We start from the raw sequence: 16,189 nt of genomic DNA, 5'->3' as shown, positions 1-16,189 counted from the left end.
GGCTTTCATGACGTCACTGATGAGTAAGAGCCACGTAAGATGGGAATGGGGAGACTTGGAGTACTGATAGAACAAGTGGTTAACAAGTCTACTTAATGGTCAGTTGCATAATGTACATATATAGATTTTGGAATAGCATTCAGTAACTATTAAAAAAAAAAAAAAAAAAAAAAAAAAAAAAAAAAAAAGTTTAGACGTTACATTTTATTTTGAGAATTAAGAAAGCAAATTAGTAGCATAATCTAGGGACAGCTATTTACATCTATTCACACCTATTTACAATGGCTCCAGACCACCTCAATTGACGAGGGGCCTGATCGTCATCACGTTGGAGGAGGAGAACGGGGAGTCTAAGGGGGAAAAATTGGCCAGGGGGCTGTGGCTACTTGGGGATGGCGATCTTGAGGAGGCTGGGCTTCCTCTGGGTGAGCTTCGAGGAGAGAGCCCCATCCACCGCAATACAGAGCGGAGTGGTGCAGCCATAGTGGACTGTTTTTGGGATTTACGGTGAGAAAACCAAAAGGCCTCACGTTCACAAGATTTGGAGCGCCAGATGGGCCTGCTAAAACTCTGCTTGAACAACTCCATGGATACAGACAGGTCCAGAGCAGAGGAGCTGCGATTCGCACTTAATGAATCATCTGAATCGTACGTTGCGAGAGGCACAGCCCACTCCCATTGCGGCACCATTAGGAGGTCCTTGGATGGCATTGAGTTTGAACGCTGACCTTTGCGCATCACCTCTCGAAGCGAGTGCTCTGGGGCTGACTGGGACAGTATGCTGTCCTTATTAGTGATCAGACACTCCTGGTTAATGGCGATTTGTGGGACCAACTCATCGTCTACATCTAGTCTACGGCAAGGTGAAAGCTTTAAATCTGAGGCCGAAGCCAGGTCGTCTGAACTAACCGCTTGAGTGACCACTGGGTTGGGTTTGCGTCCACGGGGCTCCTGCCTGGCTTTTTGGCCAGCCCTAAGCTGCCGGCTAATGTTCTCTCGACTCTTTTGCTGGCCTGAGACATGGGAGCTGGGTTTCGGCTGCTGGCGCTGCTGCTTCTGCTGCTTTAAATGCTTTGTGATCTGTTCGCTAATAGGGGGAAGCAGTTGAGTGGGGGCTGAGGGGCTCCAATGGGGGACATGATGCTGACGGGATGGGGTGGATGAGGAAGGCTTGTGGCTGATGGGTTGGATCTGTTTCAAGGGCCGGACCTGAAACAGTGAGTCAAGAGTTTTTTTGTTAAACACAGTTAAGCTGGTCAAAAAAAACCTGGGCCAAGTACATACTATAAGTCTCAAACTCATATGAAGTCTCCAAAAGTCTTAGTTTACCAACTTGCAACACATCACCAAAGACCTTCTAGTTCTATGTTTTAAATGTCTTCTAGTTCTTTAGTGTTAAAGGTGCATTCAGTAGTTCTTCAGTACTTTAAAAGGGACATCAGACGCAAAATTCACTTTTACATGGTGTTTGCATATAAATGTGTCTTAGCAGTGTGTGGACACAACAAACCTACCATGATAAAAATCCATTCAGTCCTTTTATCTCCCAAAAAACTAAAAAGTCTCAATTATCAAGCTGTTTTGATTTTCTGAGCAGTGGGATGTCACACTGCTCAGGTCCCGCCCACGTCTGCTGATGGACTGTCCCATATTATCATATTTCCACCCTCAGCCAGTTGCACGCTGTCTGCTATTTTCTCCACGCTCGAGCAGCTGTAGTGACAACATTTCTTAAGCAATGCAGGTGTTTTGTAGTTGGATGTAAAAGTGAACATAAGAGTCTTTTTTTTCTTACGACAAGAAGAAGGGAGTGGAGAGAGCAGTGGTTCATTATCATTTAAAGAGACATGCGCCGAAACTCTGGTTAACCAAAGTAATCTGCAGACATTTCATGAAGACCCTAAAGAATCATACCAACATGTAGAAAATAGGCATCAATGTCCCCTTTAAGAACAAATACCTGAATACTGTTAAACACTGCATTACCATCTATCGACATGGATCAGCATGAGTCTGAGTTTACAAAAAGAATGACTACTCAGGATTTTCTCTGTCATCATACGTTTTCTATGTTGTGCATGTCTTGGCAATATTTATGCTAGCTTTTTGCCCATGTAGGTTTTTCTGACCTTCAGACCTTCACTTCTTTGGCTATATGGTACTGATTCTTCCATTTTCTCCACTGGCAAAACACAGTAAGTGTGTTGCATTGTCTAAGTTTTGTTCTTTACATCACCAAACAATGCCACAGTACAAGCATATCTAAAGAGATTTTAGCCAATTCTGTCCAACATTTAGTAAAACAGCAGATCATAAAGGGGGTGAAATGCATCATACATTATTAAACTCATTTTCTAAACTCATCATCCTTCACAAAAACTCAATTCATTTCTTAAAACTACTGAATGCACCTTTAATATGTGTGCTTTTGTGTGAAAACAAATTTTGAGATCTGTGATTACTAATTTGTGCAAAAAACTTCTGTTTTATAGTCTGCACTTGGCCTTGTAAAGCAAAGACAAAACTAGAACACTATGACGAATGTAGTTCAAAAGAAAGATTCCAGATTCTGTCACAAAGACATTAAATACGGTTTCCTTCGGATATATATAGTGTTCTAAATGGACTGTGGTGGTCATTTTGCTGACATGCTAGGATAAAACGAGAGTTAATCTGTCCAGTTGATTTGGCTGACTCAGCATCAAGTATTGTTGGACTTTCAGTAAAAGTTTCCAGGCTGGTGAACCTGAAAAATGTGCTTGAAAACACTTCTGCAGCGTAACACAGTGTCCTAACCAGGCTCAGTATGTTTCCAGTGACAAGCAATTTGTCTGTCTGCACAAAATGTGTAACAGAGAATGATGCGAAGCCAATAAGAAAATATTTGATGTTAAATGTACAAGCTATAATGATTAGGATTTTGGACAAATCAGATTTCACTGTGAGTGGGGCTAGAAAGTGTGCCCTGGTACTTGTTGCTTGTCATGGTCAGGACAAAAACAAAAACAAAAACAAAAAAAAAACAGGTTTGCATACAAAAGCTTTTCACTTCATCGCATCATCCCTGGAGTAAGGCAGCACTGCAACGATGGAGAAAAGGACAAATTTAGGCTAATGTCAGGTTCGCCCACCTCTTTGGCCCAGGCAGGTTTGTCGCTGGGGTTCACTGCATCTTTGTAGTGGTAAAGTTGCTTCTTATCTGCAGGTCTGGAGTCTTGTTGTTGCTGTTGTTGCTGTTGCTGCTGTTGTTGCTGGAGAGAGACGAGGTAAGCCCTTTCTTGCTGGAGCTGTCTCTGCAATCTCTCCGCCTGACGCTGTTCCTCTAGCTGTTTACGTTTATACTCCTGAAGACACAGAAAGATTGATAGTTATTAAAAAAAATATAAATAAATATAATCCGAAATATCAAGGGCCATGCTATTGCAAGGATTCAAACACAGTACCACAAAAGCACAATGACTGTAGCCTGCCACACACACAAAAACAAAACAAAACATGCACATGCTAGATCAATGAAGGGGTTTATGCAGCTTAAGATAAATGGGAGGATACAAAATCCATGGCAGGCATATGTGCCTCAATTGCATCTGGGATGGTGCTAGAGATGGAAAAAAAGAGACCAAATACCACTCTTCTCTAAAAAGTTACATTTGAAGCTCAATAACAGAGCTAACTGGAACATAAAATCCTCAAGTGCAGTTTTTCCATACTTATATCATTCTCTTTTGTCTCCCTAGTGGCTTCATTGAAAAGCACATTTTATTGCATCTTTCTGGCCTGCTCTAAACGTCAATACTCCCATGAGAGCAGAGAAGAAAGGAAACACCTGCTAAGGTGTGCATCTCTCCCAGTTTCACCTAAAACGCATCGAAGCATGTGGGATTTCACAGGAACAAATGACTTAATTTGCCAATATAAAAAAAGCTGTCATTTGCCTGTTAACTATAAATTAACTGAACACAATACACAAATAACAGCTTTTGTTTTTCGTATTGTTAAGACAGTCTATATTCCACCATTGATATAGTATAGATAAATGTCATCATGAATTTACATGGTGTATTGTACATAAATGATAAAAAAAAAAAAAAAAAAAAAAAAAAAAAAAAAAAATCTCTATACAACTGAATCACGTCATACACAGTTGCCATAAACTGTACAAACAGTAGCACAGTTTTATTCTTAAGTTAGAGCCATGTTGCTCAGATTGACAATTCAGCTTCAAGTCCAACCTACAATATATCTTATACCTCACTTGTCAACATGTCCCAAATCTTGTTCTTCTAAATGGCGTTATTTCTCATACATTACAGGCACAAGCAAAAATAAAACAAAACGGCACCCAATTTCAATATTTCTATGCAAAATAAAACAGAACTGTGATTCTGCATGCACAAAAGAATGCCTAAAGATTAACAGAGAGGTATAATATGATTCAGGGGGGAGGAGGGACAGGGTTCAGGGGTACAGCAAGCTGAGTGTCTTCTCTCTGTTACCAGTAGGAGCGCCTGCTCTTGCAAGAGCTGTTGCTGCAGGATCTCAAGCTGTCTCTGCTCCTCCTCCAACTGACGACGGATATACTCCTACAGACCAGTCGCGAAGTAAGAGACAGAAAGACAGGAAAAACAGAAGCGCGAGTTTATCACAGTTTCTACAGGATTCAGAGTGAGAAGTGTGACAGGAGGAAAGTACAGAAGATGAATAAGTGTGAGACTTATAAAACAACAGAATGACAGAAACTAGAACCACAGAATGAATGACAGAATTATAGATAGTTAGGTAGAACGACAGCTGTTCCCTTATGAAAATTAACCATAACCCATTGTAACCGGTTTTACTACAAATACCATGTTTAAACTATGGTTACCTTAGCAAAACCATGGTTAATTTGTGGTTACCATGGTTTAACTATAGTAACCATGGTTTGTTGGTTTTATTTGTAGTAAAACCATGTTTAATTTTCATAAGGATTAACTATTGTTTTATCTGACTAGCAATTATTCTGTCTTGCTATCATTCTAACTATGGTTTTATTTAGCCAGCTGTTTTCCCCCTAGATCTCTATATGTGCTTCTAGCTAGCTTGCTATTGTTCTGCTAAAAAAAACACACACAGCTAAAACCAGCTTAAGCTGGTTGGCTGGTTTTAGTTGGTCATCCAGCCTGGTCTTAGCTGGTCAGCAGGCTGGTTTTAGAAGGGTTTTGGGAGACCAGCTAAAACTAGGCTGGTTTAAGCGTTTTTTTTTTCCAGTAGATTCTAGCTATATGGTTCTAAAACCATGGTTACTACACTTTTACTATAATAAAACCATGATTCATTTTTGTAAGGGCAGAACAACAGTTAGATAGAATGCCAGCTAGCTAGCAAAATAAAATAATATATAGAACAATAGCTAACTAGCTAGAACCATAGAATGGAAAAAGATACCTAGCTAGATGATAGGTAGCAAACTAAAACAATAAGAATGACAGCTGGATAGAACGATAGCTACTAAAAACAAACTAAACCTAGGTAGAACAACAACTAGCCAGCTAGAACCACAGATAGAATGACAGCTAGCCAGCTGAAAACTTACTGTAGCAAGAACCGTAGCCAGAAAAACAACAAGCTAACTAGTTAGAACCATAGATAGAAAGAACGAGAGCTACAGGTAGCTAGCTGAAACTATAGGTAGAAGTTTAGCTAGAAAAACAGCAAGCTAACTAGCTAGAACCATAACGACAGCTAGCTAGCTGAAACCATAGGTAGGAACTGTAGCTAGAACAGCAAATTAGCAAGCTAGAACCATAGAAAGACAGAACGACAGCTAGCTAGCTGAAACCATAGATAGAACTGTAGCTAAAACAACAGCAAGCTAGCTTGCTAGAACCACAGACAGAAGTCTGAAAAACAGCTAGCTAAATAAAACCACAGTTAGAAGGATAGCAAAACAGAATAATAACTAGTTAGATAGAATGATAGCTAGTTAAGAAGAACAACCCTTATGAAAAGTATCTATAATTTTACTACAAATGAAACCAACAAACCATGGTTACTTTATTTAACCCTACACTAACCATAGTTTAACCATGGTATTTGTAGTAAAACTGAGGTTATACAAATGGTAATCAGTAAACCAAACAAAAACAAACAGGGTTACTACACTTTTCCTAAAATAAAAATTTTGTAAGGGGGTAGGTAGCTAGCTAGATTGAACAATAGCTTGAAAAAAATTATAGTTGCCTCGATAGAATGATAACATGATTGTTATAATGATAATGATGATGGAAGGAAAGAAAGAAAGAAAAATAGTTCTTAGCTAGAGAAGGGGTGGTGTAAAAAAAGAAGGAAAAAATATGAAGTGAAAGATCAGGTACACAATTTAATGAAGTGTGGACCTGTTGAATGCGTGGGAGAGAAGAAAAAGAACAGAGCTGATAGTGTGATAGTGTAGAAGAGAAGGTGTGAATGTGTGGAGCGAAAGAAAGAGCACACTGGGAGTTTGTACATCAGCACACCTGAAACAGCGTGCCTGAGAGAACAAAAAAGGTGGGAGAGGATATTGATAGTGAGAGCAGAGAGAGGGGAGTGTAATCGTTGTGTTCTCAAGAGCAACTGTGAGATGATGATGATAGAAAAACCTTTTCAGCGCGAGTGGTGTGCGAGCGAGCGCGCGGGTCAGAGCTCTGGAAAACAGCGGCCATTAACAGAGCCATTCTTAGAAACGTACCGACAGCTCGGCGAGGTAATTAACCTCACCCACACGAATGAAAGAGAGAAAGACTGAGATATTCTCATCTATTTATCAAGTCAGTGACTCAGCCGTCCCTTCATGCATCATGAGATGTGTGGGGGAATGTTTCAAGGTCGTGTGGCCGCGCACACACACGCGCATCCCAGTTAAGGATGTTAGATGGTCAGTCTTCCTGGAGCAGATAAAGAGAACAGCAGGAGTGCTGTGCGCTCATTTCCCGTGTCTTATCTGGCTCTCCACAGAACCTTTTCGTCACAGAGCCGTTCACAGGGTTACTTTAACAACAATTAACTTTCATTAATTGAGTGTGTAGTTGGTTTCCAGCTGTGTCATCGGAGCAGTGCTGAGAGGAACTGTGTGTGTACCTGCTCCCTTTCGGCCTGTCTTCTCTCTTCCTCTCGACGGAGCTGCTCCTCATAGCGATGCCTCTGCTCCCTCTCCTGCTGCTTCCTGAGCTCGCGCTCACGCCGCTGTTGCTGTTACACACACAATCACGCAGCTGAGTAACGTGTTGAGTCTTTACACAGCAACAGTGTAGAAGTGTAGAAAAACAGCATTTTCCCTTCCACGTCCTCTGGTTTCATATGCAGCGAGGCTCTAGTAAAACTCGAGTGTGTCGTTTGTTAATGTGTGATGCTGTAGGGATGTCCTCCGTTATCCACACCAGTAGGTGAGAGTTGGATGATACAGTTTTTTTGTTTTTGTTTTTTGTTGTTTTTGATTTTTTTCTTCAGACTTCAATATTACCTCAATATTAGACCTCAAAGTGCATCTTAATATTTACAGTTGAGGTCAAAAGTTTACATACACCTTGCATATCATATTTTTTTATTATTAGGTTAAGGGATTCATGAACAACTATCAATAAACAAAACAAAACAGAGCTGTGGATCATTCAGGTGACACCACAGTATTAAGAATCAAGTGGGTATGTAAACTTTTGAACGGGGTCATTTTTATAAATTCAACTATTATTTTTTCTTGTGGACTATATGTAAACATCTTTTATGTGAAACATCTTATTCAGGTCAGTAGTAAATAAAAAAAATAACATGCATTTTGTATGATCCCTCTTATTTTGGTACAATAATTAACATTTTGCAGATTCTGACCTCAACTGTAAGTATTTGCTCTAAAATGGTAGAGGCAGTATGATGAAGTTTTATTTAAGTAATATTATATCTTCCTTTCTTTTTTGTTTTATTTGTTTTATTTTTTTGTAATTTTGTTATGTACTTTTGACATTTTTTAATATTACTATTTGGGTTTATTTTTATTTCAGTTTTAGTTATCGTTTATTTCCAGATTTTAGTGCTCAAACTTATTTTAATTATTTGCAAAGGCAATATTTCTATTTATATATCATTTCAGCTTTATTTCAATTAACAAAAATGTCTTTAAGAGTTTTAGTTATCGATAATAACCAGAGAATGTTTAATTCTTTTAAATAAGAAGTAATGATAAAACATATAATTTAATTTCACGCAAAAATGTTGCTAAATATCTTAATAAATGAACAATTACCAACTTTATTGAAACAGTCAGTTTGAATTGATCTACACAAATTTATCAAACTTACCAAGTCAAACAATTTTTTGCTATGCAATAACCATTATTTATTAAGAATTACTTATAGCATTAATGGCCAAACAAAAAAAGGGCATTAAAGTCATTGCAATGTTAACAACATTGCTAAATAAAACCTGCAAAATTACTGTGAAAATTCTGTGATTATATATATTACCAGGCCCTAGTAGTTGTATTCCAGGAACAGGCTTCACAGAAAACTAGCTTATCATTAGCATGCTGCATTTCCTGCTTCCCACAATGCAATATTCCTTAAAATAACCCTTGGCCTCAAGCTACCCTAAGCCTGGTGTTAAAAGACAACATTCTCTGTAGGAGAGGAATGCTGGTCTGTGTTTATGTGTGACTGCTATCCGCAATCTGGATTCTTGATATACATACCAAGATCTTTTATATCACTGAGCAGATCTAAGTGAGTAAATGCACAGAAGCTCATGGATTTATATTAAGAAAAGTTCCCTTCATATGTGCTCAGAGCAGCTGAAGTTATGGAAACTATAATAAATCTTGCTCCATGAGACTACAGCTGGTGTGAACCCTGGTGGTTATTGTAAACACAGTGTGGCTTGCACACACACACGTACCTCTTCTAACCGACGCCTCTGCTCTTTTTGTTCCTCAATGCGCTTCTGTCTCTCTGCCAGTAGTTGGTGCTTGTGTCCCTCGTTCTGCTGTTGTTCCAGCTGCTGTCTGCGCAGGGCCTCTGATCGTTCCTTATTGGCCAGCTGCAGCCGTAGGAAATCCCGCCTCAGAGTTGACTCTCCGGGTATGTTAATGATGGAGCTGAATAGGGTTGGATAAATGAATAAATCAGTTTGTCTCAAACACTCACATCCAGTACTCTCATAACTTCCAAAACTTCATGCGTGATCTACCTGGGTTCTCCCATTTCGTGCTCCTCCTCCTCCTCTTCACTCCCGCTGTACTCGTACTCGGTCTCATCTGCAGGTGTGAAGAAGTCCAGCAGTCACATTTCAGACATGCAAAACCCTCCCTGATGGGATCCCTGTCAGGTACCTTGACATTCAATGTCCTTAAAGCATCTGTCTGCTTTAAAAGTGCCAATATTCTATGATTTTGTAGCTTTTCCCTAAGTGCATTTATGATGTTTAAGGATTTCAGCACCAGTCACAAATATAGTGTAAGTTTTTAAATGACTATTTTCCACACTCTGTATTTAAGAGACGTATTTAAGTCGTATTTAAAGGGGTCATCGGATGCAAAGTTTACTTTTTCATGTTGTTTGAACATTAATGTGTGTTGACAGTGTATGTACAAATCTACCCTATAATGATAAAAATCCATGAATCTGTAAAAATAATATCCCCTTTTTCAAATCAAGCCATTCTCAGATGCCTGTCGGTGTGGCTTCACATCGACAGAGGCCGCTCCCACGATAGCTGATTGACATGAGCGTTTTACCTCAGATCAGCTGTAACAGTCCGACCGCCATTGTTTCGATGCCGAAGCAGGGATGTAAGTTAGACAAGAGTGTCCGATCTACATAAAGGCGTCTATGTTCGTTCAAATCATTTGTGATCCAGTTTCCCTTACAGCAGAAGTGAGTATAAGGGGTTGTTTTATGACTCTCTGCAATCACCTTTCCTAATAACGTGCTAGTTAGCAAGTTTTGCAGCTAAAGTAAACAATCTCTTACAGCAGCCCATCACTCCACAGAGAGAAGAGAGGGGCGGGGCGAGCGGAGCTCATCTGCATTTAAAGGAACAATCCATCAGAATGGGATGATTTTTGCAGAGCTCATTTTGGCAAGGTAAAAAGGGTGTTGTTTTACACAAGGTTTTATAAATGATAATTGCCATCCCCGCAGGATGTAAACATGCCGACACTTGTCATGACAACGCAGCCACTGAAGGAGTTTCTCAGTATGGATTTCACTCGATCGAGTGTGTTTAGACTGTTTGTGGGGAAAAAAAAAAAAAAAAAAAAAAAAACGATGGTATGGCATTTGGTTAAAGCCTACGCTTGTATCCATCACGACCTGTAATCTTTTTCAGTAGCTGTGGTCACGTATGAGTATTTTATTTTCCGAGTTGCGTTGTGGTAAAAATAGCAACAGGTAGTGCCAGTAGCTCACCAAATGCAACCATTTAAGTCACTGAAAAAATGTCGCCCCCTATAGTCCAAAATATGTATAGAATGATGTAGATTTTTTAATAATGTAAATCTTTCATGGGTTTTCTACATATACATACATATTTCATTAAAAATGGCCATTTAGGGAATGGCAATACTGCTAAGCTCTTATATAATATAACTTCAAGCAGCAATTTAAGTATGGGAGTTGGGGGAAGGCAAGCCAAATGGAAAATGGGGAATGGAGGTCATGTGTTATGGGATAAATGTTAAATGTCAGCAGAGATTGAGTATCTTGTGAGGGCATTTTCCCAGCTGTGTGCTGCACATGGCCGTTCCATCTTCACGGAAGCTGTTTAGTGTGTACGGACAAAAATGGGGCATATATGATTTGACATGCTGATGAGGCTCACCTCTCTCGCCTCTCTTCTTCTTGGTGCGGTCGATGTGGTCCTTGAGCTGGATCCGGGTCTGTCTCTCGTTGTTCATGTCTCGGATAAAGGGATGTTTGAGGAGCTGCTCTGTGCTGGGCCTCTGGTTGTGGTTTTTCACCAAGCAGCTCTCAATGAAAGACTGGAACTTTTTAGACCTGCAGATACGAGGAAGAGCTTGAGGGGAACGCTGCAGGCTTATCTTCTTTCTTTATTTTTGTCATCTTGTTTTGTCTATCAAGCTGTCTGGTAAGAGCGAGTCTGTTTACAAGTTTAGGAACCGTGTGCATATCAGTTGCGGAGAACAAACAAAACCTGTAGGTCTAGCGTGACAAGCAACCTTTCTCAAGGCGTTTGCACTTGAATGGGCCGACATAGCAAATGAAGATCATATGTGACAGATGAAGTGAACAGTGAATAAGTGTTCAGGACTTTTTGATTAAAAGTAGATTGGACAGAGTGTTTGTGAGATCTTGTTTGGTCTCTCTGAAGCTCTGGACTGGGGGTCTGTCCTTGTGACCTTTGTGAACAAAGAGAGGGGCACTCACCACTTCTTGGACTTGAGCCTGGGAGCCGGGTTTCTGGGGATCAGAAACAGGGCTCTCATTGGGTGCATATCACAAAGGGCTGTGGGGAAAGAGAGGAGAATATTAACACTGGATGTCTTGTGCTGTCCAGCACATCTCAGAAATTGACAGGACAAAATATCTAGGAGTGTTTGTTTAAGTGCTGAAACATAAAGCAGAATGCATATTTCTGTTTATTATCTTATTATTAATATGCAATAAAGACCTGCTCTTGTCAGCAAGAACTTTTATTATGTTTTGCACTCACAATGAAACCCATTCAAAATGTGCATAAAAAGCTGGCTACTAAAAGTTTTTAAAGAAAGGCTTTATTCACACTGCAGTTAAACATGGCTCAAAATGGATTTCCCCCTCATATGTGACATCAATCATGTGCTCGATTTACTTTTGGGGGGGGAGGATTAATGAAAAAAAATAAATATTAAAAATTAAATTAAAAACAGACAAAACATTACAAAAAAAAAATTATGTATATGTATATGTATATATATATATATATATATATATATATATATATATATATATATATACACACACACAATAAAATAAAAAAAATTAAATATAAAATGGAAAAATATAAAAAATTAAATAAATTATAAAAACAAAATAAAATAAAATAAAATAAAAGTAAAAAGTAAAGTAAAATCTAAAAATAAAACAAAGAATTAAAAAAAATAAAATATAACATGAAATGAAATTAAGTAAAATGAAAAATAAAATTAAATAAAAAGTTAATAAAAAATAAAATGTGATGAAATAAAACAGAATAAAATGAAAACTAAAATAAAACTATAATAAAATTAAAATAAAATAAAAATTTTAATAAAAAAAAATGTAAATAAAATAAATATCAAAAATCTAATATAAAATGAATTAAAATTAAAAATTAAAAAATTAAAAATATAAAATAAATATAAATATAATTTATTATATATAATATACTATAATATAATAATATAAAAAATAAATAAAATAAAAATAAAGTAAAATATAACATTTTAAAATGTTAAAATAAAATTTAAATGTAGATGTAAAGTGAAATGAAATTAAGTAAAATTAAAAATTAAATAAATAAATAAATTAAACAAAAAATAAAATTAAATAAAAATTTAAATAAAAATAGAATAAAACATAAAATGAAAATGAAACAAAATTAAAATAAAAATAAAAAAGTAAATAAAAAAATAAAAAAAAATAAAAATGAAACAAAATAAAACCATTTAAACATTTGCTAAACCAGTAGCTCTCAAATTTTGAACTTGTTTTGAACAGTGAAAAGAAGAGTTAAAATTTAAATTATAATGTTTAAATTGAGTGCATACATTCATATTACATTATATAATGGTATTTGTTGATGATGTTGAATGAATATGCCAGGGTGTGGTGTTTTATACATGTAGGTCAGTTTCACAGCATTGCCTGTTCAGGCACGTACATGATCTGACCCATATTTAAAAGGTCATGTGAATATTGTCAAAGCACATACTTCCAAGTAATATATTCTATAAGTGCTTCCTTGAATTGACACTAAAAATAAAAGTATTTCTCATATGCGCTGCATTTGTTTTTTTAGCATTCCTCAACATAAAACTGCTCACGAACAATAACAAACATCAAGAGGTTAAAACTCAATTTCATCATGTTCGTCCAATAGTCCAACTGCGCACTTTCAACAAACCAACCAAATATGAAGCTAAAACCAACTCTGGAACAGGACTGCGCAACTTGAATAGATGCAGATGCCAAGTATCAGACGACACAGGCAGGGTGCAAGCAAGTTCCCAGCACAGAATGGTCCGCAGTTTGAGGGGTACAAGGTCTTTCAGCCTGGCAGCAGGGACGGCAAGCTCATTCCAAACTAGAGGACAGTCGAGCTTAGTGAGTTTGACCAGCAATGTCACTTTTGGACACAGATCTGTAGCTACATACAGAGGGCCAATATGCCAGTGCCAACAAAATTGTATGCACAAACACACACACATTTCCATTTGTTGTCAGCAGTCACAACGGTGAGTCATCTCTCCAATGGACTACATAAAAATAAAAAATAAAAATAAAAATACAGATTTGTCCTCAAGTGCACTGCCCAGCAGCTTTCTGTCCCCCGGCCAAAGCAGTACCACCCTGCCAGGGCACCTTCCTACAGGATTATTCCCCTCTCCAGCCAGGACAAGATCACTACAGTCTGCCTGCCCTTTTGCCTATCCGTCACTGCTCAGCCATCTGTGAGACAGCCTTCCACTGAGAGCGGCTCACGCGGCTTGTCCGGACTCTGACCGCTGAGGACGGAGCAAAGAGTCTTATATATGTAACAGATGCACGGAAGAGGTCTGTGACATTCACATATGCTTCAGACGATGTCATAATGCAACGCAACTCAACATACGGCCACTTTTTATGTGTTGGCTCGCATCCATCAAGTTTCGCACAGTATTTAATTCAGCGTAGGCACTGTGTCAGGGTATTTTAATACAATTTTTTGTTAAATTTCCACAAACATTATGAGGATTCTGCTTTAATGCCCTTGAAAAATTAAGTAACTCTGTCTTGACAATCCTGATATACTATAAATATATACTACCAGTCAAAAGTTTTTGAACAGTAAGATTTTTTTGTGTTTTTTTTTTTTTTTTTAAAGAATTCTCATCTGGTCACCAAGCCTGCATTTATTTGATCCAAAACACAGCGAAAGCAGCAATATTGTGAAATATTTTTACTATTTAAAATAACAGCTTTCTATTTGAATATATTTTAAACTGTAATTTATTCCTGTGATCAAAGCTACATTTTTAGCATCATTACTCCAGTCGTCAGTGTCACATAATCCTTCAGAAATCAATCGACAATGATGGTTTGCTATTATTATTATTATTATTATTATTATTATTATTATTATTATTATTATTATTATTATTATTATTATTATTATCAGCATAAATGTTTAAAACAGTTGAGTATTTTTTTTTCAGGATTCTGTGATGTACATAAAGATCCAAAGATCAGCATTTATCTGAAATAAAAAGCTTTTGTAACATTATACATTATACCATTCCAAAGCTTAAGTCAGTATACGTTTTTGGGGAAATAAATTATAATAATTAATACTTTTGTTTAGCAAGGGTGCTTTAAATAGATCAAAAGTGATGATAAAGACATTTCTAATTTTACAAAAGATTTCTATTTTAGATCAATGCTGTTCCTCTGAACCCTCTATTCATCAAAGAAACCTGAAATAAATATACTGTTTTTAACATAATAATAGTAATAACAATAATAATAATAATAATAATAATGTTTTATGAGCAGCAAATCAGCATATTAGAATGATTTCTGAAGGATCATGTGACACTAAAGACAGGAGTAAAGATACTGAAAATGTAGCTTTGATTACAATAATAAAATATATTTTAAAATATATTGAAATAGAAAACAGCTATTTTAAATAGTAAAAATATTTACAAATTTATTATACAATAATAATAATAATAATAATAATAATACTATGAATTCTACTACTCATAATATAAAACGCACTACGGATTAATGAGCTGCTGGGCTCATGAATATTAATCACGTTGTATGTGTTTACTCAAGCTGATTTGCTGAAATCAAAACCAGGATGATAATAGATGAGCGCCGGCCAATGAGATTGCCTTTTATGCATTAGCTCCGCCCATCATGGGAAAAACTAGCAGTATATAATGGTTGTACTTTGTTTGGCGAGTAAAAATGTTGGTGCTAAACTTATAATTAGCGTCCAACTTGCAAAATCTAAGAATTTATTGGCCAATGGCTAACGTTAGACATCATTTAGTCGCCCAGAGTGAAGATTCAGACGCATATGCAAGTGATATATACTTGCATTGTAGAGGGTTGCCTGATGTAACAGATGGTGTATATCTTTTCTATGACAACATAAACCCCAATATACATTAAGCAGTGAACTATTTTACTCACGTGGGGCTCCTTCAGCCATTTCAATGGCTGTGATTCCCAATGACCACAGGTCGCTCTGAAACACACGAGAGACAGAAAATGTCACATGAGATGGGACTAAACAAAAATACAATGCAAAGATAATACAAAAGAACAGGAAATAAAATACAAAATGAGACTAAACTGGACTGAGATTATTAATACAGATAATTAACACAGGCCCACATGCCGTATTAGTACCCCATTTTAAAACACTGAGTCATGGGGAAGGTCCTACAAAAGGAACGTGTGAGCATGCCTGTCTGGAAGCATGAGCGTGTCTGTCTGAAAATGTAATAAAATTATGTCCTACACAGCGCACAAAATCTCAACTGAAGCAATAAGCCATGACAGCACCTGTGTTACTGTATTACCATCATTAAAGGCTATTGTTAGGCAAAACTCATTAATTGGTCACAGGAAGTGTCAGAAATTTTGCTTACATTTATGAGGGCTTTTTTTCCACTAATCATATAATATACAGCATGCCATCTCAGTTTAGATAACTATAGCTGTTACAAAATTAAGACAATATATAATACAAAACAGTATGCCAGAATACACCGCAACAATTTTCTGGTCATTACATTAGATTGCGCAGCTCTATAACTTCATAGTAGTTGTTGAAGTCATTAAACGGATTTTAATTTTTTGTTGTTTACAGTTGCGGGTATATCAGCTATTCACGAGACCTAATTCATTCACTCAGAGGCTGGGATATAAGATTTCAATCTAAAACAGTCACAGTTCACTGCACACCCTCAATGACTCACCCGTCCCAA

General features: G+C 37.1%; 1 protein-coding gene across 4 annotated transcripts in view; it reads right to left on the bottom strand.

Annotated features, from left to right (window-relative positions):
• Positions 1-16,189, bottom strand: part of tnika (TRAF2 and NCK interacting kinase a) — a 110,745-nt gene that overhangs the window by 21,071 nt on the left and 73,485 nt on the right. For 2 of the 4 annotated variants that reach the window (XM_051138627.1, XM_051138642.1), the window contains exons 8-14: positions 15,390-15,444; positions 11,394-11,472; positions 10,828-11,003; positions 9,196-9,262; positions 8,905-9,103; positions 7,099-7,209; positions 3,132-3,344 (exon numbers count right to left, since the gene is read on the bottom strand). In XM_051138627.1, coding sequence (XP_050994584.1) covers positions 3,132-3,344; positions 7,099-7,209; positions 8,905-9,103; positions 9,196-9,262; positions 10,828-11,003; positions 11,394-11,472; positions 15,390-15,444 — 900 coding nt within the window. Of the gene's footprint in view, positions 1-909; positions 1,210-3,131; positions 3,345-4,496; positions 4,584-7,098; positions 7,210-8,904; positions 9,104-9,195; positions 9,263-10,827; positions 11,004-11,393; positions 11,473-15,389; positions 15,445-16,189 lie in introns of all 4 variants that reach the window. The other 2 variants (XM_051138621.1, XM_051138634.1) reach the window with 2 other exon arrangements.

The sequence above is a fragment of the Labeo rohita genome, chromosome 2 (genome assembly GCF_022985175.1).
Source record: "Labeo rohita strain BAU-BD-2019 chromosome 2, IGBB_LRoh.1.0, whole genome shotgun sequence".
Taxonomy (NCBI): Eukaryota; Metazoa; Chordata; class Actinopteri; order Cypriniformes; family Cyprinidae; genus Labeo; species Labeo rohita.
The sequence above is the reverse complement of the archived record's forward strand: the minus strand, read 5'-3'. Positions and strand labels throughout refer to the sequence as shown.